The sequence below is a fragment of the Candida metapsilosis genome (genome assembly GCF_017655625.1).
Source record: "Candida metapsilosis strain BP57 chromosome Unknown scaffold8, whole genome shotgun sequence".
Classification (NCBI taxonomy): domain Eukaryota; kingdom Fungi; phylum Ascomycota; class Pichiomycetes; order Serinales; family Debaryomycetaceae; genus Lodderomyces; species Lodderomyces metapsilosis.
This window is the reverse complement of record NW_027138166.1, coordinates 130,191-157,234: the sequence shown is the minus strand read 5'-3', so window position 1 is coordinate 157,234 and position 27,044 is coordinate 130,191. Positions and strand designations below refer to the sequence as shown.

At 39.3% G+C, this 27,044-nt stretch overlaps 11 protein-coding genes across 11 annotated transcripts; 6 read left to right on the top strand and 5 right to left on the bottom strand. All coding sequences in view use genetic code 12, as the record gives it.

The window, feature by feature from the left end:
- Positions 1-90: 90 nt before the first annotated feature.
- I9W82_005586 (ubiquitin-protein ligase) lies at positions 91-4,449 on the top strand (the record flags this gene model as incomplete). Its single annotated transcript, XM_067694778.1, has 1 exon — positions 91-4,449. The coding sequence occupies one exon, from the start codon at positions 91-93 to the stop codon at positions 4,447-4,449; it is 4,359 nt and encodes a 1,452-aa protein (XP_067545972.1).
- Positions 4,450-4,457: 8 nt separating this feature from the next.
- Positions 4,458-5,573, bottom strand: RRD1 (peptidylprolyl isomerase; the record flags this gene model as incomplete). Its single annotated transcript, XM_067694777.1, has 1 exon — positions 4,458-5,573. One exon carries the CDS (start codon positions 5,571-5,573, stop codon positions 4,458-4,460), a length of 1,116 nt encoding a protein of 371 aa, XP_067545971.1.
- A 122-nt stretch (positions 5,574-5,695) lies between these two features.
- Positions 5,696-7,633, bottom strand: I9W82_005584 (uncharacterized protein; the record flags this gene model as incomplete). The annotated part of the gene is made up of 1 exon (XM_067694776.1): positions 5,696-7,633. One exon carries the CDS (start codon positions 7,631-7,633, stop codon positions 5,696-5,698), a length of 1,938 nt encoding a protein of 645 aa, XP_067545970.1.
- Positions 7,634-8,085: 452 nt separating this feature from the next.
- BNR1 (Bnr1p) lies at positions 8,086-12,360 on the top strand (the record flags this gene model as incomplete). The annotated part of the gene is made up of 1 exon (XM_067694775.1): positions 8,086-12,360. One exon carries the CDS (start codon positions 8,086-8,088, stop codon positions 12,358-12,360), a length of 4,275 nt encoding a protein of 1,424 aa, XP_067545969.1.
- A 410-nt stretch (positions 12,361-12,770) lies between these two features.
- On the top strand, positions 12,771-15,734 carry MIS12 (Mis12p; the record flags this gene model as incomplete). Its single annotated transcript, XM_067694774.1, has 1 exon — positions 12,771-15,734. The coding sequence occupies one exon, from the start codon at positions 12,771-12,773 to the stop codon at positions 15,732-15,734; it is 2,964 nt and encodes a 987-aa protein (XP_067545968.1).
- Positions 15,735-15,773: 39 nt separating this feature from the next.
- On the bottom strand, positions 15,774-16,451 carry I9W82_005581 (uncharacterized protein; the record flags this gene model as incomplete). Its single annotated transcript, XM_067694773.1, has 1 exon — positions 15,774-16,451. One exon carries the CDS (start codon positions 16,449-16,451, stop codon positions 15,774-15,776), a length of 678 nt encoding a protein of 225 aa, XP_067545967.1.
- Positions 16,452-16,701: 250 nt separating this feature from the next.
- EPL1 (Epl1p) lies at positions 16,702-19,311 on the bottom strand (the record flags this gene model as incomplete). The annotated part of the gene is made up of 1 exon (XM_067694772.1): positions 16,702-19,311. One exon carries the CDS (start codon positions 19,309-19,311, stop codon positions 16,702-16,704), a length of 2,610 nt encoding a protein of 869 aa, XP_067545966.1.
- A 2,192-nt stretch (positions 19,312-21,503) lies between these two features.
- On the top strand, positions 21,504-22,358 carry CRC1 (carnitine:acyl carnitine antiporter; the record flags this gene model as incomplete). Its single annotated transcript, XM_067694770.1, has 1 exon — positions 21,504-22,358. The coding sequence occupies one exon, from the start codon at positions 21,504-21,506 to the stop codon at positions 22,356-22,358; it is 855 nt and encodes a 284-aa protein (XP_067545965.1).
- A 205-nt stretch (positions 22,359-22,563) lies between these two features.
- VMA4 (H(+)-transporting V1 sector ATPase subunit E) lies at positions 22,564-23,302 on the top strand (the record flags this gene model as incomplete). Its single annotated transcript, XM_067694769.1, has 2 exons — positions 22,564-22,584; positions 22,643-23,302. The coding sequence occupies 2 exons, from the start codon at positions 22,564-22,566 to the stop codon at positions 23,300-23,302; spliced, it is 681 nt and encodes a 226-aa protein (XP_067545964.1).
- A 239-nt stretch (positions 23,303-23,541) lies between these two features.
- MRS2 (Mrs2p) lies at positions 23,542-24,900 on the top strand (the record flags this gene model as incomplete). Its single annotated transcript, XM_067694768.1, has 1 exon — positions 23,542-24,900. One exon carries the CDS (start codon positions 23,542-23,544, stop codon positions 24,898-24,900), a length of 1,359 nt encoding a protein of 452 aa, XP_067545963.1.
- A 54-nt stretch (positions 24,901-24,954) lies between these two features.
- I9W82_005576 (PMU2) lies at positions 24,955-26,903 on the bottom strand (the record flags this gene model as incomplete). Its single annotated transcript, XM_067694767.1, has 2 exons — positions 24,955-25,826; positions 26,018-26,903. The coding sequence occupies 2 exons, from the start codon at positions 26,901-26,903 to the stop codon at positions 24,955-24,957; spliced, it is 1,758 nt and encodes a 585-aa protein (XP_067545962.1).
- Between the last annotated feature and the right edge of the window lie 141 nt (positions 26,904-27,044).

Here is a 27,044-nt window from a genome sequence, read left to right as displayed (position 1 = left end):
CGATGTTTTTTTTTTTTTTCCTTTTTAATTTTGCTTTTCTTTTGTAAATTTTTCACTCTTTTGCCACAAGTTTCTGACTCATCTATACCAATGCAAATGGAAACCAGAGACGAAGAAGGATTTACTGGCAACTTGGGATCTTTAGGACTAGATGTTACATTAAATTATTTCACAAACCAACCCGATGTACTGCTTGTGACAGATGCAGATCTTGCCATCATATTCAAATCCCTAGGCAAGAAGGACCCCAAGACAAAAGAAAGGGCTCTCAACGATTTACTTTCGCTAATAGAGAAAGAATCCGCAAAGTTCGATGATGTTGCAGTGGGATGCTGGGTAAAATTGTACCCCAAGATCGCTCTAGATAATTCCAAGGATGTGAGGGCAGTGACTCATCGAATTCAAGGTACCCTTTTGAAAACACTAGGCTCGAAAAGGTATGGAAAATATTTAAAAGCAACCATGCCAATCTGGCTTATGGGTATTAAGGATCCAGACAGAAATGTCTCCAAAGTTGCAGCAAACCTCTTGCTCGAAAACTTTCTGGGAGATAAGACCAAATTTGAAAAAGTGTGGGAGATATTTGAGGACCAAATTTTGAATCTAATAGGTTCAGTTGTTACCATTGAGACCCCGGAGACTTTGTCAGATCCCAGATATGTTTCTGAATCTGAAATTCAGATAAAATATGATCGGGTGTTAGGCGTCTGCATTGAGATGCTCTTGCAAATTTGCAAAAATTCTAACAACACTGCATCCATTGGATCAATTTTGCTACTGGAAACTATTTGGGAGAGATTAGTCAACTCTGTGAAAGACGAATCAATGAATTTAGGTTTATTCAAGTGCATTTTGACTTTGATTACAACAATGTTTTCCATTCAAAGCCATCTTTTAGAATCTATTGACTTTAAGTCTTTTTACAAAACTGTCTCAAAGGCAATTATGAAAGTCAAGTTTTCCAAATCCAACCCAGGAATTATCTACTCAGCTGTGATTCTCCCGTTCTGGCAAGTCTTGCTCCAGCTTACAAGATTTGCTAAACATAAGCGGTTGAGTAAATCGGTCTGGGACATGGGAGGTAGCAAAAGTGCGACAAGACTACACAGTTATATCCGCTTGGGCCCATGTGATCTGGATCCCGTATATTACGACCTAGTTAGCACTTTAATTACTGACTTGAAGAAAGAGCACCTGAAAGTAGTGGACTTTGGCGATACAAAGGAATCACTGTTTTTTACACAGACGTTTATGGAACAATTTGACAAGAGCCGCGAGACGTTTAAACCATCTTGTTTACGATGTGCATTGAAAGTGTTGAACCTTTTTGATACAAACAAAGTTGAAAACGCACTGAGTGTGGTAAGGAGCATGTTGGAGGGAAGAAATTATAGGCTAAAGTCTACAATCACCGAGGTTAATGCTCAGTTTAAAGATTTTGAAAATCAGCAATGGTTGAATGAGTCGCTTTGTGCGATTGCGAAGGAAGTAAAGGAAAATCCGGATGGCAAGCCTTACACCAAAGAGTTCTTGACTAGGCTTTATGAACTATTAAAAATGCAACAAATTAAGAGTGAAGCCATAGACTTGGTGGAGTCTGTTGCAGGGTCGCAGAATGTCGTATTAGTTGCGCTATATGTGAGCACCTACTTGTCGGTGTATGAGGATATCACATCTCCATTGCAGTCATTCATCAAGCGAATACCTGAGCAATTAAACACCAACTATGAGACATTGGTTCAAATTTTGAAACAAGTCACAACAAAGAAGCTTTTGGAATACAAAGACCGGATTGCCTTGATTAATGACTCTTTTGCAAACCTCGACCCAAAGAAAAGAGATGACTTTGTTAAATCTTTAGATTTAAATTTTAGTGAACAGGATTATCCTGAGATTCATCTATACCTAAGGGAGAAATCACGAGGTCTGGCGGAACCTGAATATTTGGAAAGGTTGCTAACTTCCCGCGATGAAAAAGCTTTACGTGATGTTATCGAGGGTTTGGATGAGGAATCATCACTTGCATTCACTACTGCCGTTTTGAAAACCAACACTCTTGCATTTTGTATCGAGTTAGGAATTGATGGAGTTTTACAATCGGCTTGGAAGAGTGCGAAACAACTGCAGCAATTTTTAAAAGCTTTAAGTCAACACGAGGAAGCCTATTTCTCGTCATTAGTGGGATACCTTCAATCATGCTCAATACAGACAAATATGGATGGTGTAGTGGAGGTATTTCGTGAGGGACCGCTTTTCTATGAAAGGTTTCAACAGGAGTTGAAAGAATCAGTCAACACTATAGAACCCTTTGAGCTTGCAATTGCAAATGCACTAGAGCTGGCTGTCTACTTGTGTAAATATGGATCGCACAAGTTACTGACAAATCTTCTTCTCTTGGCAAAGTTCATAATCGAGCTAAATATCATGGAGTCGAGGTGGAAGGTTTTAACCTTGATTTGCAAAGAGATTGTTTCAGATTATATTCTCACACGAGATGTCAACACAGAAGAGGAGTCAATTTTGATGGAAGCTATTGGGAAAGTTTCAGATGATAGGGAAGCGGTCGATATAGAGGGCCTCATCAGCGACAACTCTGACGATCCTTTAACATTGGCAACAAACGGCAATGATCTTTATGCATTCTATGCTGCAAGGTGCCTTACAAAAGTCATTGAAAATGCTTCAGAGCAAATAAGCCTTTCCCAGTTTGAATCTTTAAAAATCAACTATGTTCAATTGTTGAAGCGTCCATTGAAAAGTGTTGCTTTCGTAAAAGCTATCAAGAATTTCCTTAGCTCACCTACATTGGAACGAGCTAGAAACTATGCCTTTTCTGAGATTTTGGCAGTAAAGAAGGAGAGTGACATTACAACTTTAGGTTTAAGGTGGGTTACCATTCTCGTCTCATTTCTCAATCAAGATGCCAATTTGAAAAATATTTTTCCCGGTGTTAAACTATCAATGGTGTTGAAACAGATCGATGATTGGTTTGAATCGTCAGTTGCATATGATCCGGAATTCATTGATGTGAGAATTCAAGTACTAATCTTCCTAGGTCATTTACCAGCAATAGAGGACACCTTGCCAGATATTTACTACGATTTGATTAACAAGATCATTGGTGATAACCTCGACATGGCAGAGGACAGGATAGATTTAAAGTACTACACCCTCAAGGTGTATACTAGTGTTTTAAAGCACAACACAAGCGGTTTAGAATTGCAAAATGAGCGATTGATTGAATTGCTCACTTTAGAGGATAATTGCACTGGCCAAGTAGACTCATTAGTCGATACAATCTTAGAGAGAGCCATTCAACTTTCCAACATACCAACCAAGCTTGTGAAAGGCTTTCAAGACCAGCTTTTGAAAGTTCTCGCCAAGTCCAACTCCATTGTAAAGCAAAAGCTTAGTGCCATGCAATTGGCAAACATTTTCAAGGAGGAGAAAGACGATTTCGTGATTGAGTACCAACTTTCCAAAGATGAAAATAAAAAGGCTGAACTACCACCTCAACTCGTTGAAATAATGCAAAAATTTAAAGTTGATTCCACTGTTGATATTTTCAGGTATATGATTTCATGGCTTTTAATCACGGACTTCTTCAAGGACGTCACCTTATCAATTAAGAATGATTACTTGAATGAAGTTTTGAATGGCAAGGATCTTCAAACATTTTTGTATTACATTTTTGATCATGTTGATTTAGATAACAAGTTTTTATCAACTTTATCTATTGACCCTGTGTCATCATACAATATCAAGAACATGTTCAATGGAACAAGTGTTGAGGAGGAATTGAAAATTCTCTCCCTTCATATATATTACAAATGTCTTAAATACTGTGGATTTCAAGTTCAACTTTGGTTTAAAGAGATCAGAGACAAGCAACTTCAAATGAAAGTGGAGAGGATCACGAGCAAGTACTTATCTCCTCCTTTGATTAATGAAGTTTTGGAACAGGTGGATTTGGAAAAGCAGAAACTTTTAGCAAAAGAAGACAACTTATCCATCAAAGTGAATCGTGTATCTAATGAAATTAAAACGTCATATCTTGTTGACGAACAAAAACTTGAAATGGTTGTTAAAATTCCAGCCCATTACCCCTTGGATAATGTGGTTATAGATGGTCCTTCAAGAGTTGGTGTGAAAGAGAATAGATGGAAAGCATGGCTATTAGCCTCACAAAAACTCATCGCCTTGCAAAACGGTTCAATCAGTGATGCCATCGAATTATTCTGCAAAAACATCAATTTGCACTTTTCAGGATTTGAGGATTGTGCAATCTGTTATTCCATTTTACACCAAGACTTATCCTTACCCTCAAAAACCTGTCAAACATGCAACAACAAATTCCATGCAGCTTGTTTATACAAATGGTTCAAGAGTTCTGGTAATTCAACTTGTCCGTTATGCCGGTCTCCATTCAACTTTAAAACTAGAAGCTAATTAAAGATCTATTTACGTGTATAGGGTGTGTAATTACGATTAGCCCATGCAGCACCTGTACCTACGCTACTCATACCAACATTCTTACTATCATTCGCATCTTCACTTGAATTCACTGGGAGTTTCTTCTTATTCATGTCGACCCACGGATACAAATTTTCTCCAAACCAGAAATGTTGTATGACTGGATACTTACCAAGAACTTCCACCATATACATTTTCAAAAGTCCCTGTCTCACTTTCGTCCATAAGAATACAGACACATGTATATCGTTCAAAATAGGACTATGCTCGTTGAATGGCCCCGACTTGAGTTTGAATATAAATGAAATTGCATTCACGTATAGATTTGAAGTTTTGTAAGTGTTGAGAACATCTTTTGATAAAATGCTCTTTACTGACGGGGCAGCAGGATCGTTACAAAATTGCGAAGCGCCCAAGATATATATCAAATGGAAATGGTCATCCAAACCCCACACTCCGTGTGACCCAGCTGGTTCCAAGTTGTATACAAGGATCAATCGACGAACAAGATCATAATAGCTCGAAAATAAAACTAATAGTTCCTCCCCCGTTGGTGACTTTAGTATATTATACCGTATCAAGGCTCCGATAAATGCCAAGTATGAAAGTTCGTGGCCGGTACCGTAGTCGATTCTAATCTTTGATCCAAATGCATTGGCTAGATAGTACTTTGCTTCACTCAAAAAGTCATCAATATCTAATCCATCCACGGGTTGCAAATTCCTTAGTGATGATAGCACGGATTCAACTTTTTCATGCCAGGTTCTAAAGGCGATATTCCCAAATCTTGTGGGCCCCTCCACGGGAGGAGTTTCGTCAATTGTTTTATCAAGGTCTCGTAGTATATTGAGTATGTGAGTTACATTAGCTTGATATGTATTCCCTGCGGACTCTGTGGTATGCCGCTTGTCACTCGATACCTTCACATCTCTGGTCACGATTGCGGGATTCAATACTCCTGGGGGCACTTTGATACCCTGTACAGCTAGAACGACTTCATTCAAGGTTTTCTGTAGTTCATGAAATGCTAATGACCTCTCAAAGTTCTTTACATCTGCTGTTTCAAAAATCCTTTTACTAGGCTCGGACCACTGGTTCATTGTACTGAATGTAAGTAAAAGGTTTGAAACTTTTTTTTGTTGCCCTTTTATTTTGTTGCGAGTACCACTATAGTCAGAGCAATTGCTACAAAATCTCCTAATGCATATTTCTATTTCTATTTCTATTTAGATCTCTCAAGGCTCTCATAGAAGTGTTTCACTACAGGTGATGCTTTGACTTTGTTGATACTAAAGTGTTTCACTTGTAACGTCTCACGACTTACTGCTCGTGATATGGCCACATACGCGTGTCCGTTTTCAAATACATTATTCAAATCAACCCTAACACGAGGAAGTGTTTGACCTTGGGCTTTGTGAATAGACATTGCCCAAGAAAGCAACAAGGGTAACTGGGATCTATATGGAGCCCCTCCTGCTGTGTTTTCGTGACCAGTTTCGACTGGAAACTCGTGCCTATCAACAAGTACAGCTTCATCCGAGCCGTTCAGTTTAAACGATACCACAGGTAATACCCAGGCTTCTGATTCGTTCGCTGCCATCTGTACAAGCGCCTCAAATTTGGACTTTCTTTCTGGAGGAATGCCTTCAAGTATCTTTTTTTCATGATCTTTCCATTCTTCAACCGACCCAATACGCGAGGACAATAACTTCATCTCTTTCATCATCTGCAGATCCATTTCCTCAATTGGACCGTATAACTCATGAGTTTTTATATAAAGCTTTTGGGTGGAGAAAAAGAGGACCGTGCCTAGCGTTCCATTGACCAAGTCGTCGCTAACGTTCTTGATGTTCATCACTTGTGCACCTTCCTTCAACTGTAAAGTTTCTTCGCATAATAGTTGAGCATATTGCGCCTTATATTTTTCCCCTGTATGACTGTCCTGGGCGGTGAACTTGTACCCTTTCGATGGAAGCATCTCCAAGCGATAACTATTTGCTTCTGAGACTTCTCTTCTAGTTGGGAATAGTTCGGTAGGTTCAATTCCATCCTCATACGTCACCCTTCTCTGAAGCAGCTTGAATTTCAGCACAACTTCATCAGTCAACTGACCGGTTCTAAGAGCATTTAACATCTCAATTAACTCGTTATCACCCTTTTGTCTAAAGATTTGTTTCAAGACGATATTTTTGTTAATCACTTTAGACCATGACTTTGCTTGAAAGCAAAGAAGGGCAGTCCGATTTTTTGCAACCGGTGGCAACTGGTAAAAATCACCTGTACAAACAATTTGAATTCCCCCAAAAGGTTTAGTCGATTTTCTCACCAACCTAGCCACATGCTCCAATTTATCAAAAAGTCCGCCATCAATCATAGATACTTCATCAATAATCAACACTTTTAGCCTAAGCCATTTGTCCAACTTGTAGTGACTTTTCTTTATAGCGTGGGCTAGCTCTGGTGCAGACTTTAACGCAAGTCCAATTTCTAAAAACTTGAATATAGTTTGCCCTTGAATGTTACAGGCCGCCATTCCTGTAGGTGCAGTTACTCCCATATTTGATCCATATCTCTTTCTAAGAATCCTCACCAACTCACGAAGCACCACCGATTTTCCTGTACCAGCACTTCCGGTATAAAAAACATTGCTGCCAGCAATAACCGAGTCAATAACCTCTTTTTGCTCCGCACTCAATTGAGTTCCTTCTGTGTTTGGAGTCACACGAGCCACTGTGTTTATATTTTTTGCAACTTTTCTAGCTTGCCCGCCATCAAAGGAGCTTAATATATCGCTGTTGGTTCTTTTGAGTGAATCGAACTTGTTCTGCTTATTAATAGCCTGGCTAGATTCACCAAGGACCTTTGGAGTTCTTTGAGAAGACAGGTTGTTGGCCCTCTGTTGCGATAAGATGCTTTCCAACGTTGGATCTCTAAAGTTCAGAATTTCCATACTTGTATCTATTGATGTATCGTAGCTGGAATCATCACCAAACCCATCGTCATTGTCCGTGGCACTTAGTACAGAATTTTGCCTTGATATATGTTTGCTTTGTAGCAGTTTTGACTTGTCATTGCTTCCAACTTTAGTAACACCAGGAACATGGAAGCTGAATATACTCTGCTGAACCAATGAGCCTTTCTTTTTACTCTTTGTGGACATCCTAGTAAGTGTGTGCTTCTATTAAATATGGTAAATTATGGTTGTAAAAAAGAATCTATGCAGAGAGTCCCTAGAAGGAAAAACTCCTCTTTTGTTTACAATTTGATTTGTACTGCACATAACGAACAAAAAGTCTTCTCTTCTTTAGACGCGGCTCATGTCGTACCTGTACAAATCACGACACGACATTGAGCCACTTGTTACGCGAAAAATCATCTTCTGTTTTTCTTTCTTTGTTTATATGCTTATGTGGTTTTCTTTTTGTTTTTTCTATTGATTCAGGGGACCCTTTGCCACGTCAGTTTAGAGTTGATTGAAATAGAATCTTCTAAAAAGCATTCTTTTACTTGAGATAGGTAAAACCTGCTTGCTGGAATTTACAGGAATAGCACCTTTGACCACAGTGTTTTACTAAACGGATCAAACAGATAGGAAATACACAACCCAAGCATATGTCAAAATCAAATCCCAGCTCATTACATGTGACAACTGTACAAGGCCAGAACGAAACAATGGACAAGTTTGAACGAGCGTCTATCTATAAATATAAGATGCCCAGTAAGGACATTGTGGAGACACTATTTGACAACCTACTTGCCATAAGAGCATTTCCTGAGAAAGCCAAGGTGAGCTTACGAAGTCAAACAACTGAGCGGAAATGGGATCTTCTATTAGCAGAAAAGGAGTCAAACGGCTCCTTTGATTTGAATAGGATGTCAGTTGCTTCGATGTCCACAGATACTTCTCTGGAAATTGACAAGACTAGTTCACACAAGACTATAGATCGATTTTCAATGGCAAAATATGATGGATTTCTACCGCTGCTAAAGCCAAGAAAGTCGTCTCATAATTTAAAGGATCCTAAAAACAGCCGGCAAACTATGATAAGTGAAGGCTCTCCTGGCTGGTTTGTCTGGAAACTTTTGAACAAAGATGTTGATCTTCAAAACTTGGTGAGATTGGAAAAAAGCTTAACCAGGAACAAATTAATCGATGGAAGTACCACATGGGTTCAAAATTTTCTTTCAATACAAGGGGAAACTGCGTTGGCTGTGAATTTGTCACTGATTAGTAAAAAAGTCATCAAATCTGATGATGAGTACAACTACGAATACCTTCTTGTTAAGTGTTTGAAAAGTGCACTCGAAAATCAATCATACCTAGAACGGCCTAGCCATGATAATGACACTTCCATTAGTAAAACCGTTATTATGACATCGTTAATGGGGGCACTAACATCTACCAGGATGAGTACGCGGTTTTTGGTTACAGAAATCTTGGTCAATTTGATGAAAAATGGACATAAGGAGCTACGTGAGGACGTAATCAGTCACTTGCGGAGCTTAACGTTCAACAATAAGAAATCTTTGAACTTTGAGGCATGGCTAGAGGTCTTTGGAAGTTCGTTGAGAACGGCTAGTTGGGGGAGTAAGATTAGCGATTATTCATACTTGAAAAATTACATAACCATCACACTTATCTTGTTGAATGTCATTGTACGAGCAGTAAGGCCAGCACGTAAGAGAATTGCAATGAGAAAAGATTTTGAAGAGTCACACATACTATCAATATTCGAAACTATTAGGCAGTTTGAAGATGATAGAATCCACCAGGAACTAGAAAAGTACGAAAAACTAGCTAGGGAAGATGAACAAGAAAAGAGGATAAGACATAGCAAAACACTACCTCGTATTCCCAACCCCAATGAAGAATCAGACTCAAGATCTGTGCTGATAAGCTCAGTTAATGCTTCGTCGGAAGGAGACGAGCTAGCTAGATATGGTCTATTTGGATCTCAGAAGAGGAGAACAATTCTGAATGAAACTGAGTTTAGTTCACCAGTAATCCAGCAGGCTCCGCCCCCAAGGAATGACGATAGTGTACTCGCCCAACAGGTCTATCTGAAGATAGTGGCCCTTGAAACTTCACTGAACACAAAAGGACTAATAAACAAGGTCCTCTTACTCCTCGACCGCGTACTCGAAAATGGCGATAACCTACTGCCTGCATTCAATGAGAATGTTTCAGTTTCCACAGCATCCGTGGAACGATTGATAGACTCCATGTCGTCCGATTCTGTTGCTCGAAGTGCCATTGCTGAAACCCAGAGTTTGAAGCGGGAATTAAAACGACAGCAGCAATTGAATGAAAACCTTATAAAGACAGCTGAGCTGATGAATAATACAAAACTGTCAGCGCAAAATGAGGCGCAATTGATGGAAATGAAATCACTTGGCCTCCAAATTAGCTTGTTACAACGCCAAATAAAGCAACTTGAACAGCAGAAAGCCAAGGGCCCCAACAACCGAAATATTAGTCATTCTTTTGAAGAGCTTAGCAATCGGGATGAAGCCGAGGATGTTATCGATACTAGTGATGAAATTCAACCCCAGACGGAAGTTGAGAAGAAGGTCGTACAAGAACCCATAGAGCGAAATTTTAGGAGGGGACCACCAACTCCACCCCTCTTGTATTCACGACCAATACAGAAATTGGAAAAGAACGATATTCCAAGCATAGCTGACACGAATGGGGATACAGAAAATGATTCCAAAGAGCTTGTGCAACAAACAGTCGACATCGTGGAGTCTGTTCCTCAACAACAACAACAACAACAACAAGCATTTGTGGTACCTCCATCTCCTCCAGCTCCCACATTTTTGGAGGATCTTAGAAAAGGTGTGGAACCAGCTTCCGATACTAGTTCAATTGGTATACCACTGGCGCCCCCTATTCCAGAGTTTTTGCAGAACTTGAAATCAACAGAAGTGCAAACCCCATCAGGGGATGCTTTGCCAGGAGAGGAGGTAGCACCCACTGCAGAAGCACCACCACCTCCTCCTCCTCCACCACCACCGCTTCCACCATTTGCTTTTGCTTCAAGAAATGTTTCTACTTCACTGATTTTGACAACTACTAGTACAAGCTCAAGCATACCTCCAGCCGCACCACCTCCACCACCACCAGCTGAACTCTTAACTACACTGAAGCCTGCAGCCGCTTTTGTGGATCACCCTACTTCGGATAATGACCAAATTCTCATCGATGAGTCAGCACTTGTTCCAATCAAGCCCAAGGTAAAGTTGAAGCAATTGCATTGGAATAAGATTGAAGATATCGAAAAGACATTTTGGAGTGAGTTCGAAGATTCTTATATCGCAGAGAAACTCACTGCCGAAGGCGTGTTTGATGAGATTGAGAAAATATTTGTAGCCTCTCAACCACTGAAAAAATCGGCAGAGCTGAGAAAGAACAGGAAAATAAACTCCGATTTCAAAGCAGCAAAGGTCTCTTTTCTTTCCCGGGATTTGGCTCAACAGTTTGGTATAAATTTGCATATGTTTGCTGGACTCTCAGAAGAGGCTCTCATTTTGAAAATTTTGCGATGCCACTCTGAAATCTTGGAGAATATCAGTGTTATCGAATTTTTCAACAACGATGCACTAGTTGAAGTTAGTGATAGTTTGGCAAAGAACCTTTTGCCATATTCAAGTGATCCACGTACGGGTAAAAAGCCACAAAAGGACCCGAGCGAGCTTGACAGGGCAGGCAGGTTGTACCTTGAATTATGTTTCAATCTCAAACATTACTGGAGAGCTAGATCAAAAGCGTTGCTATTTACCCAGACGTACAGTAAGGAGTTTCACGATTTGAAGCAAAAGTTGGACTTGGTCGACCACGGTATTTCCTGTGTAAAAGAGTCAAGCGGATTTAGAGGTGTCTTGAGTATAATGAAGACCATGGGAAATTTCATGAACGAACACACCAAACAAGCCCGTGGGTTCAAGTTAGACTCTTTGCAGAGACTCAAATACATGAAAGATGAACTGAATTCAATGAGTTTCCTCCATTATATTGAAAAGATTATTCGACAGTCGTTTTCGGAGTATGGGTCTTTTGTTAGTGACTTAGAGCTGTTAATCGAGACTCAAAACGTTTCGATCGAGCAGTTGGAAGTTGATTGTCGGGCTATTAATAAAGAAGTGGAAATTATAAACAACTCGCTTGAAAAGGGAAAGTTGAGCAGAGAGAAGGATTTGCACCCTTCCGACAGAATCAGACAAACCATTGCTCAGCCAATGCTCAATGCAACTAGCAGAAACGCGCTTGTTCAGTCTCGTATGAAAAGGACTTTATCAAGTTTCAGATCCTTGATGGTGTACTTTGGTGAAGATCCAAATGACTCAAAAGCTAAGGACAGCTTTTTCCAAAAGATAATCACTTTTGTGGCTGAATTTAAAAAGGCGCATATTGATAACATCCAAAGAGAAGAAGAGCAAAGAGTATACGATGCAAGGAAAAAGAAGATTGAGGACGAATCAGCAGGCAAAACTCCAACTGGAGAGGTTGTTGAGGAAAAGATTTTTGTTGATAGTGTCGAAGAATCTTCAGCCGTTATTGACTCATTGTTGGAAAAGTTAAAGTCAACTTCGGATCATTCAAAAACTAATAGAGAGAATCGGAAAAGCAAGTTGGTGCATAGCCCAGATAATGAAGGCCCAGCAGCTTCAGAGTTGGACAATATTACCGTGGAAAATGAATATGAAAGTGTCAATAACCTTAAGCGCAGATTGACAAAAAGGAAAAGCAAACTTGGATTGACTTCTGCAAATGAACAGAGCACGTCAAGGGCACAAGTGATGTTACACCAATTGAGAACAGCCGAGGACCTTCTTATACCCGATGACGATGTCAATAAGGAAAACATGATTGATATTGAGAAATAATAATATAGGCGAAACAGGGTATAGCTTGAATCCAATATAATCAATTTGATCAAAGAATCATTAACTCGTAACGTTAGACTCTTTTATCTGAACCTTTTTTGATTTGTCAGGTTCAGATTTGACTTAGTATTTATTCATTCTGTGTACAATACTAGATATCTATTAAACTCTTGGTCTCTAGTGTAACATACTTGTTATAAGTGTTATATGATAATATAATAAGGTTGACATCAATAAATCACGTGAGCTATTCTAAAAATAACGTTGCAACAACCTTCCTTAAACGGAGCAGTTTTGTGTAACTAATCGATGACTATTTTTCTTTTTGGTTTTCTTTTTTTTTTTTTCTTTTCTTTCTTCAGACTCATCGGGTCCGCGGTTCATACTATTACACAACATTCCAACAACAAATGTTGAGATTCAGATCAACTCACAGAGTTTTAAGACTGACATTTACCCAGCAGAGGCTATTCTCGCAGTCCTTGCTAGCCTTCAATGCAACGGTAGTATCGGGAACTAAATTGGCTGCTAAAATACGAAATGATGTTGCTGAAAAAGTTTTGCAATATAATAAGGAACACTACGGAATTGACACTACACAACTTGACAAGCTTAAATTCAAACCTTCGTTGACGATTGTTCAAGTTGGTTCTAGACCAGACTCGTCGGCCTACGTGCGCTCGAAATTGAAAGCGGCTGAGAAATCCAACATTAAAGCGAATCTCCTTAAATTTGATGAAAACATTAGTCAAGATGATTTGGTGGATGAGATTGATCAGTTGAATAAAGACCCACAAGTTCATGCAATTTTGGTTCAATTACCCTTACCTAAACAAATTGATGAGACTTTGATCACAAATGCAGTTGTCACTGAAAAAGATGTTGATGGTTTTGATCATTATAATGTTGGTCAGTTATCCAAAAGAGGAGGTGTGCCACATTTTAAACCATGTACACCTAATGGAATAATGGAGTTGATCAAAACCACAGGAATCAATTTAAGAGGAAAGAACGCAGTGGTTATTGGTAGATCAGATATTGTTGGGACTCCCGTCGCAACCATGTTGAGAAATGAAGATTGTACAGTCACAATTTGTCATCGTCATACAAACAACTTGCCCGAGATTGTTTCGAATGCAGATGTTGTAGTTGCTGCGGTTGGAATTGCAGAATACGTAAAATCATCTTGGATCAAAGATGGGGCCGTTGTTATTGATGTTGGTATCAACTATAAAGAAGATCCAAATGCCAAAAACGGAAGGAAATTAGTTGGTGATGTGGATTACAATGACGTCTCTAAAAAGGCTGGCTTCATTACTCCAGTTCCAGGTGGTGTGGGACCGATGACTGTGGCGATGTTGTGCTCGAATGTATATGATGCAGCTGTCATACATGCCAAGAAAGCCCACGAGCATTACTTTAAACCACTTCCATTAGATTTAAAAACCCCAGTGCCATCTGATATTGAGATTTCAAGGGCTCAAAAACCAAAGGTCATTACCAAAGTTGCAAAAGAATTGGGATTATTGGATAAAGAATTGGAGCCATTTGGTCATTACAAGGCCAAGGTTGACTCTAAAGCAGTCATTGAAAGACTTGATGCTCAAGTTGAAGGATCTGCTGATGACAAAGGTTACTATGTCTTGGTTGCTGGTATTACGCCAACACCATTGGGAGAAGGGAAATCCACCACGACTATGGGTTTAGCGCAAGCTCTCGGAGCCCAATTGGGATACAACTCAATTGCAAATGTTAGACAGCCTTCTATGGGTCCTACTTTTGGAGTAAAAGGTGGTGCAGCCGGAGGTGGATATGCACAAGTTATACCTATGGATGAATTTAACATGCACTTAACTGGTGATATTCATGCCATTTCAGCTGCTCAAAACTTGCTTTGTGCTGCTGTTGACACCAGAATGTTTCACGAGTCTACATCAAAGACCATTACCGGGTTTTATAAGAGGCTAGTACCAGCAAAAAAGGGTAAAAGAAACTTTACTCCATCGATGTTAAAGAGGTTACAGAAATTGGGAATCAGCAAAACAAACCCCGATGATCTCACACTGGAGGAAGTTGAAAAGTTTGCAAAATTGGACATTGATCCAGACTCAATTACAATCAAGAGAGTCGTAGATTGTAATGACAGATTTGTGAGAGAAATCACAATTGGTGAAGGCAAAAATGAAGCTAGTAAATTCCCACCAAGGAAAACAGGTATGGATATCACCGTTGCAAGTGAATTGATGGCCATTTTGGCACTTTCAAACTCTCTTAAGGACTTAAGAGAACGTGTTGGTAAACTCGTGATTGGTACCCAAAAGGGAACTGGATTAGCCATCACCGCTGAAGACATTGGAGTTGCTGGTGCGATTACAGCATTGCTAAAGGACGCTATTAAGCCAAATTTGATGCAAACTGTTGAAGGAACCCCTGTATTTGTTCACGCGGGTCCGTTTGCCAATATATCCATTGGTGCATCTTCTGTTGTGGCTGATAAAGTTGCGCTCAAGTTGACATCTCCTTCTAACCCAATCAACAATGGTCACTCCGGATTCGTCATTACTGAAGCTGGTTTTGATTTCACTATGGGTGGAGAACGTTTTTTCAATATCAAGTGTAGAAGTTCCGGATTGAAACCAGATACAGTTGTTTTGGTTGCTACTACCAGGGCATTGAAATTACATGGTGGAGCTCCTGATGTCAAACCTGGCCAATCTTTACCTCAAGAATACGTTACCGAGAACTTAGAGTTGTTGGAAAAAGGTTGTGCAAACTTGGCTAAACAAATTTCAAATATTAAGCAATACAATGCTCCAGTTGTAGTTGCCATCAACCAATTTGAGACTGATTCAAATGCTGAAATTGCATTGATTAAGAAGTTGGCATTGGAAGCTGGTGCAGATTTTGCAGTTCCATCAAACCACTGGGCTAAAGGTGGATTGGGTGCGAAAAGCTTGGCTGAAGCCGTGGTTAAAGCTGTTAAGCAAGCTCCATCAGGTGAACAACAGTACTTGTATGATGTCAATGACTCAGTCGAGAGCAAGTTGAATAAGATTGCTCAAAAGATGTACGGAGCAAAGGACATTGAGCTATCACCATTGGCAAAAGAACAAATTGAAACATATACTCAACAAGGGTTTGACAAATTACCCATCTGTATTGCTAAAACCCAATATTCTTTGTCCCATGATCCTGCCTTGAAAGGTGTTCCAAGTGGCTTTACCGTGCCAATTAGAGAAGTTAGATGTTCCGCTGGTGCAGGGTACTTGTACGCGTTAGCTGCAGAGATTATGACGATTCCAGGTTTGCCAACTCACGCTGGTTTCATGAACGTTGAGGTTAATGACGACGGAGAGATTGAAGGGTTATTCTAATCAATGGATTTATAGATTTAATAGAGTTCTAAATAATAACTATTGATAAGTTTTAGGGTCATCAATGTTCTTTTCTCCACTGGCAATATCGTAACTCTTGCCAAATGTCTCTTGGAAGTTGAGAACATCAAAAAGAACTTGGGCAACGTCTGCTCTTGGAATGGAGCCAAGATCTTCTGTAAGCGTTTTGATTAATTTGATTTTACCGGTAGGAGATTCATCTGTCAAGTTTGTAGGCTTTATAATTGTGTAGTCCAATTTTTTACCAAATTCATCAATCAAAATACGATCAGCATAGTGTTTAGCAATGTAGTAGTCTCTAAGACCAGATTGGATGCCAACTTCCCGGTGCTCAGCAAAGATAGCACTAACAAGTACCAACCTTCTAACGTTAGCCTCAACTGTGGCTTCAAATGCTTTAACCACACCATCCAAGTCAACTTGCAACAAACCCTTTCCACCCGAACCAACGGTTAAAACAACAGCATCGTGGCCTTTGATAGCAGCGGCCAAGTCCGAAACTGATGCATCGGCAAGATCCAATTTGGTGGAGGTGATATTTGAAGACTCCGAGGAAATTTTCTTAATAGTGTTTGCTTGTTCGTCACCTCTAACCACTGCGGTGGCCTTGACACTCAGTTTAGCAATGACTTTGACCAAATTCTGGCCCACTTTACCATGAGCTCCAAATACGATTAAATTTTTGAAGGTAGACATTATCAACTGATGAAGAAAAGGAAAAGAGCAACATAGAATGAAATGAGGGAAAATTGCTCCTCTTTTATATTAAACGTCAGGAGACTGTCTGTGGCAGGGGCAAAGCGCAACCACACTTTACATTTTTCCGTTTTGTGCTCTCCGCACTTTACATATGAACTCCGTGCTGAGTAATTGTTTTTCTATATTTAATATATTACAGATATATATATATACACCTAAATGCATGCTGTTAATGTCTTGGAAATCATTAGGCATGGGTTGCCAGGTTATTAATTGAGTTTTGCGCTGGCGAAAGGGGCTTCGTAATGTTCACCGAGTTTGGAGTACTCTTGCGTTCTGACAGTGCACGCTTCAGTACTTGCTGATTAGGTGAAGATGATGGGACCTGCTCGCTGTTCGACTGATGGTTCAATTGCTTTTGCTGAGCTTGTGCTTGTGCTTGCGCTTGCGCTTGAACCTGGGCTTGTCGGTTTGCAATCTGTTGTTGTTGTAGCGCTCTCATACGAGCCAGATGCATAAATGACTGCTGTTTCTGCTGAATGGACTCCTTTAAAAGACCATACGATTTGGATAGTAGCATGGATCCGAACCTTATTGCTTGCGTGTCATCGCTGATGTTATTGAGCTTGGATGGGTCGAGACTGAAAGGGTCAAGTGCACCCTTTTGCGACTCCAGTAGATCAGAATCGTAAATCCATCTCGACCTCAACCGTTTCCATTCATCAACTTTACTCTCATAGACATTTGGTACTTCTTCTTCAGCTTCGCAAATTTCTGAAAAATCCAAAAACTCGTCAACAACATCAGAAGTAGTTTGCCCACGTCTATCAAGAAAAATGCGACCACCTCTGGCAACCCGCTTTCGTAATCTTAATATTGGCTCTGAATACTTGGCATTTTCGTCAGCTTCCCTTGACGCTTCGATTGTACTCTCTTTGGCAAAACCATGAGTATAGTGATCATAGTTGTTATTTTCAATGTCTTGCAATAGCTGTGCAATGTAACTGGGTGAATTAAACTTGTTGTTGGTGAATTTTTCTTGCAAAAGAGCTGACGTATGAGGAAAAGACTTTGTAGGTATCAACTCTCCATTGGACCCTTTAAATGTACGGACGCCAGGTAGTGACTTTCTCTCCTCTATCAAAGATTTTAGTGGATCACTTAAATAATTTGAAGTGTTGAATTGGTGAAAGTTTGTTGCTGCAATAGACGAATACGGTATGTGGCTAGATTCAACCAATTTATCATTGGTGGAAATGTCGAAAAATGGTTCATATGGATCATCAGTAACATTAACAAACCCTCTGTCTTGTTCCTTTCTTTTGCGAAGTTTGTCCAACACAGCACGTCTAATTGTATCATTCTTTTCCTTCAACACCAATGAAACAGTAACAAGATCCATATCAGGAACTTTAGATGGCGGTAACTTGACATATGGTTGGTTTGTAGATGTTCCATCGCGCTGGTTCTGTTGACTTGCATTTTGCTGTTGTAAGATATGGTGCTGGTGAGCTTTTGCATTTGCAGCGTGTTCTTGTTCCTGTCTGCGCTTTTCCTTTTTCCTCTCTTTCTCCTCTTCGTCCTCCTTGGGCTTAATGACTTTTCTCTTTTTATGAGGAAAGAACAAGTAATCGTCGCCTTTGATACCAAGTTCCCTCTTGACTTGCTTAGCTTCGGAACGAGTCTTGAATATGTCAAATTCAGCCTGCAAATTCTTCAAATTCAAAATCTCTCGTTCACAAACATTCATTACCAAATCCCTAGCACGATGAAGCGACTTTTGTAGCAAACGAATACGTTCGGCTCCAACTGTATCGGCTCTTCTGGTTTTACGTGCTTGTCTAAATTCACGTCTTCTGAAACAAATGTATGGGTCATTTTCATTATCTTTCTCATTAGCATTGGGGTCTTCAAACCTGAGTGTCGGGTGAATTGATTTCCCCTTTCTTACAATCTTTCTCTTCGACCAATGGTCGTATACGACCTTTCCGAAAAGTTCAAATAATTTGGGTATTGGTCTTACTTGAGTTGTATGCTCCTGATCTCTATCAAAAAGGGTTGTAAATGGTTTGTAGTTAATTTCTTTGGAAAGCCGTTCTTTCAATGTAGTGGCTGATAAGTATTCCAAATTCCCCCCACTGGACTCTACATATGGATTGCTTGTCTTGACTGTGCTTTCGAATTGATCAAGAATATACTTTGACATTTCCTCGTAAGATAATATGTTTGATGGATCCATTGACAAAAAAGGTTGCCTTGCTTCAATAGTCTTTTCCAATCGGTCACATATAGTTTCAAACTCGAGCTCAGTACATTTCGCCAGATCATCCTGTTTCTTCTTCCCCGATGATTGAATCTTGGAAAGCACTTCTTGATAAAACGTCTCATCTTCTTCATCCATATTGTACTCAACACCAACTGTATCTTCAACAGTGGCACTAAACTTTATATACGTTTCAGGTTCATTGAATTTCTGATCCTTGTAGTACTTTGAAGCCTCGAGCCATATCTTGGATGCATCTGGCGTCGGTATATAAACCTCGTTTGCTTTAGCTGCAGTTGTACTTGATAATGCTTTTTGTGCTGCATTGATTACTTGTTGTAAATGCACCTCCTCCTCTTCATTTTTATCAACACCTGTCTCGACAGCATGGACATCTCGCGGTGGCTGTCCTATATTGTTTGAGTTGAGATGATGTACTTGGCTCGGCTCCAAATCAGAGCCATCTAGTGTCGGTAGATCGCTTTGTTTATAGATGGACAATGGTTGTTTAACCGATATTTTTCGTTGACGAAACCGAGCACCAGCGGCATGTTGATTGGCTTTGCTATCATTCTTTCCTGGTGGTATGGCCATTGCCGGGACTGGATACCCTTTTTACTCTCTGGTACCCCGTGGCAACTACTTCTAAAGTCAGTTACTTTACGACAATAAAGTCCTGCGAAAAATCGATGTCGGGAAGATTTACTGACGCGCCTTAACTATTGGTGTATGGATGTAAATGTGCTTCTTCAAAAAAAAAAAAAAAAAAAATTTTTTTTATGCAGTTGTGTTTTTTGTTTTGCTTGTGAGGTGTCGAAAAAATTGTTTTGTCCAATGAAAATTGACGAACAGGGGCGGATGGCAAAAACAAAAGTTCGTCTTCCATGCGGTAAAAACAAGTATGCCAGTGGTTGTAAATGGTTGTAGGGAGTGGGTGGGCCTCTATAGTATAAAATGAATCTGATTTGATTGATTGATGGCCGTCCTAAGTGATGAATTTAACCCTATGATGATCTATATTCGTTGATGAAAATAAGTTTGTCGAAGTGAAATTGGAGACAGTTCTTCGCTTTTTCCGTCAGCAAGTAGAAAATGATTTCAAATTTTTTTCTCGTCTGGCAAAAAAAAAAACACTCTTTGTGACACTTGTTGCGAATGAGGTAACTCGTGCGGCTTTTTCATGAAATCCAAATGATGGGTTGTGGGTTGAGGGTTGAGACGAGGTAATGAGTAAAGGGAGAGAGAGTCCAAGTGGAAGCTGCATGCTGTATTCAGCTCGTTGGCTGTGTTTGTTTCTTTGTGGGGAAACTTCTTGGTCACTAATTTATCAATGCCATCACAGAAAATGGCATCCACACGATGTGAATCCTCGGACTTTATCTTAGTTTAGCATAGCCAACAACAGTGTTTGCTGACTTCAGCGCTGATAAATTGATATAATAATGGTCTTTCATTTGCGAATACTTCTGTCCACATATATCAGTACATCTAAAGCGTGATATGTGATGGCCAAGCACTTACCTGTTCTCGTTGAAACAAATCTCAGTAAATATTTCCAGTACTTGAGTCACAAATCTTGATCACAGTAATAGCCTATAGACACTTCTCGAGTGGTGTGTTGCGTTTATTGTCATGAAGGCGAGAAAGGAAAGCGTTTAGTTTCCTGCTATTTTTTTTTTTTTCTTCGTGTTAGGAATAATTGGCACCAAGCGAGCTCTTTTTTTTTGTGTGTGTTCATCATAACTCCTATTGCTTATAGGGGTATCTACCATTAAATGCCTCTCTTACGAAGGACACAGCAGCGGATAATACCACTGCGGAAATGTTAGCAGCACATTTTTTTGGGAAAAAATGCTAGTGGTGAAAATTTTGCATATTTTCCGAAGCAAACTATTCTAAGTAGTTAGCAAATGGTCCTATAAACGCATAATTCTATTTCAGACGTGCACATTGTGTCCTGTAGCGGAAATTGTATATCGTGATGAAACCTCAACTTCACTACAGAGTAATAAACGATTTTTTGAACCTCGGTAATTTGTCGTTACCGAATCGTCTGTGGAGCTCCACATGTTGCAATGAAGCGGCTACATCTGATCAATGCATTCAATGTAATACTGACAGGACCAAAATGTGTCTTCGAATGAAATTGCATCAGCATCTCATGCAATCTCCACAAACCATGTGCCAAAAGCTTACACAGAATGCCTAATCAACCGAGCAAGAAAAAAATAAAAACTGATTAACCTCGGTGGAAAAAGGGAAAAAATAAAACAAAAGTAAAAAGAAAAAGAAACAACCACCACAGTTGTCAAAATAACCAAAGATTTATCGGTTCAAAATTTACGAAAAGGTGTCTAAAAATGAAGAGAGCTACACAGGGAGCCCTATCGTGATTAGACCCTTGGCGTATCTCAGGAAGAAGTAGGAAGAAGTGGGTCTACGTATCTGTTATTTTTTTTTTTTTTGATAGCACAAAAGACCCCATATTTTATTTTTCTTGTTATTTTTTTCAAATTCAAAGCGCCCAATAAACATTTCGTATTCTAAATTTTTCAAAATATCTTTCTTTTTCTCATATAAATATAAACCAAGAGTTCCTAACCTCCAGATTTTATACTTTCTGACGAGATTGTTCCTTTTCGTTTCCTAGCTACTCATTTGAACTGTTAGCTTACCTGTCTTTCACCCCCCAGCCTATTTGCATTTAGAGGCGTGCTTAGTTTTGTTGATTCACATATCAAAAAAAAAAAAAAAACTCATATCATAAAAAATAAATATTCCCCACAATGGACGAAGTTGACTCTGTATTGATAGATAATGTCAAATCATTCACCGCCGGTGGATTCGGTGGTATCTGTGCCGTTTTGTCTGGACACCCGTTTGATTTGGTCAAGGTTAGATTACAAACTGGATTATACAACTCTTCAATACAATGTGTTAAGGACACAATTGCCAAAGATGGATTGAGAGGTCTTTACCGTGGTGTTATGCCACCATTGTTGGGAGTTACTCCTATGTTTGCTGTTTCATTCTGGGGTTACGATGTCGGTAAAAAGCTTGTTGGTTCGTTTACTGGAAGAACTGTTGACCAATTTACAATTGCTGATATTTCAGCTGCTGGGTTTTTCAGTGCTATTCCAACCACCTTAGTTGCTGCTCCTTTTGAAAGAGTCAAGGTTATGATGCAAATTGAACAAGGTGCTAAGTCCAAAGGTATGGGTGGGGTCATTGCCGAGATGTACAGAACAGGTGGTATTAGATCAATCTTTAAGGGATCAGTAGCTACCTTGGCTAGAGATGGACCAGGATCTGCATTGTACTTTGCCACTTATGAATACTTGAAGAAGGAATTATCAACACCAGGAAAAGATTTGTCCATTCTTGCAATTATGACCGCTGGTGGTTTCGCCGGTGTTGCTATGTGGTTGGGTGTTTTCCCAATTGACACAATCAAATCTACTCAACAATCATCAAATGTATCTGTTTCAATTGTTCAAACTACTAAAAACATTTACGCCAAAGGTGGTATCAAGGCATTCTTCCCAGGTGTCGGTCCTGCTTTGGCTAGATCATTCCCTGCTAATGCTGCTACATTCTTGGGTGTTGAAGTTGCCAGGAATGCATTGGACAAGATTGTATAAGGTTATAGATTATAAATGAACTGATGTATTTATTGAAAGGTATTAATGTCGTATTTTTGGCGTGTGCGAAGGTTCAAAACTAATTTTTTTTAGATTTTCTCTGTTTCAATTCAACGAGACGAGATTATCAACGAAACCCAATTCAAATTGCTTCAAAATAGTATCGTCCATCAACTGATAAAAGAAATAAACACACCACCTCACAATGGCATTACTGGACGAACAAGTATGTTGGCAAATTTCTTCGTGATGCATTGTATTCTGATACTAACTTCCTTTCTTAGGTGAAATCCGAGCTTACCAAAATGCAAGCCTTCATTGAGAAGGAAGCAAAGGAAAAAGCAAAGGAAATCAGATTGAAAGCAGATGAAGAATACGAAATTGAAAAAGCATCAACCGTGAGGTTGGAAACGTCCGCCATTGATGCCACCTATGAACAAAAGTTGAAGAAAGCAAGCTTGGCTCAACAAATTACCAAATCGACAATTGGCAACAAGACCAGATTGAAGATTCTTGGTGAAAAGGACCAAATTTTGAATCAGATATTCGATGAAGCGGAGAAAGAGTTGCATAACATCACCAAGGATAAGGCCAAGTACAAGCCTGTTTTGGCAGGTTTGATTGAAGAGGGTATTTTGACTTTATTAGAAGATAAAGTTAGTATCAAGGTGAGAGAAGCCGATGTTGAACTTGCGAAGGAAGCCGCAGAGGAAGCATCCAAGAACTACGAGGAGAAGACTAAACAAAAAGTCGATGTATCAGTTGATGAAAAAGATTTCTTGAGTAAAGACATTGCTGGAGGTGTAATTGTTGTCAATGGAACTGGTAAGATTGAGGTTGTAAACACTTTGGAAGAGAGATTAAAGATATTGCAAGAAGAAGCATTGCCTGCTATTAGACTAGAATTATTTGGTCCTTCACCAACAAGAAAGTTTTTTGATTAATCAAATAAAGTTTTATTTACTTCTTTATACAAACTCCATTAAATTGAAAATGTTTAGCAATGAATTAGATACTACGTAGAATATAGTCTCCTCTCCGCTGTTGTCTGTTTGAACTAGTCCAAAGAAAAAGAAATTTTGGTTCATCGTTTGCTGCGCGCAGTTGACACAAAATTTATCTCAAAAGAGACAAAAACAGATCTTCTCTTGACACCAAAACATCCGCTTCTTCTTCGCCCTCCATGCAAGCAATATTGCAACGGCAGCTACCGCGATACAGTCTCCTTTTACGTGGTACCAGAATACACTTGCAACCACTAGTAACGGCATCACCCAAAGGCCACATCCCCTTAACCACAAGTCTTTCAGAACCACTGCTCGATCGCAAAGGAAACAATGATAATCACATTATTTTGAACAAGTTGAAACCGATTCAACCAAGTGACTTGTACGTTTCATGCACGGTATTTGACTCGAAAGGTAACATCACCTCTGTATCAAGAAAGTATCCCAAGATGCAGTTTCTAAAAGAAAATCATTTATTCCCACGAGATCTACGAAAGATTGATACTTCATCCATTGATGTTGTTCCTACGATTATGATACGGCCGTCAAATGCAATACTTGTCAACTTGCTATACATAAAAGCTATAATTAAAAAGAATTCGGTTATGGTATTTGACACCTCAAATAGTGAAGTGGCGACGAAATTGGGTATATTGATGTACGATTTGGAGATGAAGTTGAAAGCATCGTCAAACTCCACATCTATGCCGTATGAGTTTAGGGCATTGGAGCTGATCTTGGTTAGTGTGATGAGCTATTTGGAAGCGGAGATCAAGACGTATATTTCTAGTTGTGGGATGATTCTAGGTGAATTGGAGAATCAAGTTGATCGGAAAAAATTACAGGAGCTTTTGATACGACTGAAGCAGCTTTCTAGTTTCCATCAGAAAGCATTGTTGATTAGAGATGTATTGGAGGAATTGTTGGAGAATGATGAAGATTTGGCAGGGATGTACTTGAGCAAACCTAAAGTACTAGGAAATGAAGGAGAGGAAAGTTATGACGATTTGGAAATGATCTTGGAGAGTTATTATAGACAATGTGATGAATGTGTTCAACAAGCAGGTAGTTTGCTTAATGATATTCGAGCAACTGAGGAGATTGTAAATATCATTCTTGATGCTAATCGAAATTCGCTCATGTTGTTTGAGTTGAAAGTGACAGTTTATACACTAGGTATAACTGTTGCAACTTTAATTCCAGCATTTTACGGAATGAATTTGAAAAATTACATTGAGGATTCCAATTTAGGGTTTGCTGCCGTGGTTGTATTTTCACTAATTCAAGGAGGAATTATAACATGGTTCAATTTCAAGAAATTGCACAAGGTTCAAAGGCTTACAATGATGGGAACAAATGATAATTCAATGAATATATCGTCGACGTATTCCTCAGCAATTAGAAAGAATGGCCTGTTTCTCCGTCGATTGATCTTTGGATCTGGTACATATAAAAGGAAAAATTTCGATAGACCTACAAAGCGAGAGAAGGATGTTATTTGGCGGATGATTAACGATGATAGACCAAGGCATTAAGTATAGATTAATCGAGTGTATTATTTTAGTTCCTTTGTATATAGTAATTTCTTTTTAGTCGGATTCTACTTCATCTTCAGCTGAGTCAGACCTGTTCACGACTTCATCATCTTCATTTACATTTGAGTCTTCACTTTCGTTGATGTAAGCTGGGAGGGTCTCATTCTCCTCCGGCTCTGCGATTTCAGTCGTGGTAACTGTTCCATCATCATCATCGTCATCATCAAACTTCTTGTGCTTGCCACTAGCTGCAGGTTTAGTGCTCTTTTGTTCATAAACAGGCTGTGCGTTTCTTTCCTCACCTGGTCCAATCAAAGTACCCTCAACACTAACAACTCTACCAGTGGTGTAAACATTTTTAACAGTGAACTTCAACTTCCCATCCACTTTTTGTCCATTTTCATCACTCCAGTACCCATAAGTCTTTCTATCGTCATTTCCAACTACTTCATCTTGTTGACTACTGGTAAAAGTCCATCCCATAGGAATATTGTACTTCTTGATCGATGCATTAAACACATCACAAATCAACAATCCCAAATGTGAAGGAGTTTGAATAAAAATATCACCTTCCAAAACATCACCTACGCTAGGACTCCAAATCAAAAACTGTACATCAACCCAAAGGAATGTAAATGGAGAAGAATTTTCTATTTTAGCAAGGTTTTGGTCTTGCGCCTCAGTCTCCAACTCTATATTTGAATATGATAGTATGACTCCTTTCAACTTTGGGTGGAACCTCATCACCAATGGATCTAGGTGTTGTTGCTTGACTCCTGTAACTGGGTCATCGTTGAATGAAGGAGCCAATGAAACATAAAGTGAAGTAGAAACCGTCTTGAAGCATTCTGAAAGCTGTGTGTCTGCATTGATTGGGTTTTTAGACTTGACTGTCTTGGATCTTTTGAAGGTCAGTTTTTGATGGTCTATATTCTTCCTCTTTGTCTCTGACATCGTAAAACTAGGGATTTTTATGGGTGTAGAATTTATCTATAAGGTCTATGTAAGTCTAAGATGATCTTCAAGCTTTTTGTGTGCAACAAATTTTTTTTCTTCTTTCAACCTCTCATCGCTCAGTTTTACTCTTTTACACCTCTCACAACGATTGGAATCATACCTCCAGTAGGAATTGTGAATTTTCTATGTCCAATTACTGTGATAAAAGCTCGAATGGTACCGGCATGTGATGTAATACTGATGATGTCGTTGCTATCATTATCAAAGATATCTTGCAATACATCATGAACTCTTGCAAACTGTTCATGTAATTCTTCTCTTCTAGGGTTGACATACAACTTGAATAGTTCATCTTCTTCTTCAAAATTATCGGGAAATACAAGATTAGGGAATTTGAACTGAAGTTGGCTCTTGGTTGAGCGTTTGTGACACAAGTGTAACCCAATTGTTTCTCGTAAATTTTCCACCACTAAAGGGTTGGTATCGGGCCAAGTGATATTATGAGTTTTAATTGAACGTTGAAGAGGAGAAACATAGAAGGATTTGGGGTACGGTGCTCCTTTCTCCAATTGTGTTTTCCAAACATTGTGATTCTCCCAAGCTTGTTTGACTCCCAATTCCGTTAAATCAGCATCCGGACCCCATGTAATTTCACCATCGGTACCTAAAAACCTCCATTTATTGTACCATTCCTCCTTTGAGTATTTTCTACCGGCAACATTCGCCCATCCTTGGCCATGTCGAGCAAAGAAAATCAACTTGTATTGGACATTGTTTGGGGATGACGCATTCAATGCCTCTAATTCTTTTATAATCAATTCCCATGGTTTCTCTATACCAAAGTCTTGCTCTGTGTATCTAAACTCCATATCATCTGTATCTGGATGACACTGTTTGAAAAACCCCTGTTCTGGAGAGAACTTCCATACATGTTGATCTGGCCTTGAGGAGTTTCGTTCGTTGATTAGTTTATGGTAGAGTACATCTTGGTCAAGATCACCATGTGCATCGTGGTAATCATTGGTATTAGGAATCAATAACGACATAAAGTGTATATAACCTATGACTCAATAGCATTATTCTTTTCTTATGTGTCGTAAAATATGATAATTGACATTTTGTATCTTACGACATTGGCGATAACTGAAGAAAAGAAATTTTTGGTTTGAGTGAGGCTAATAATTTTA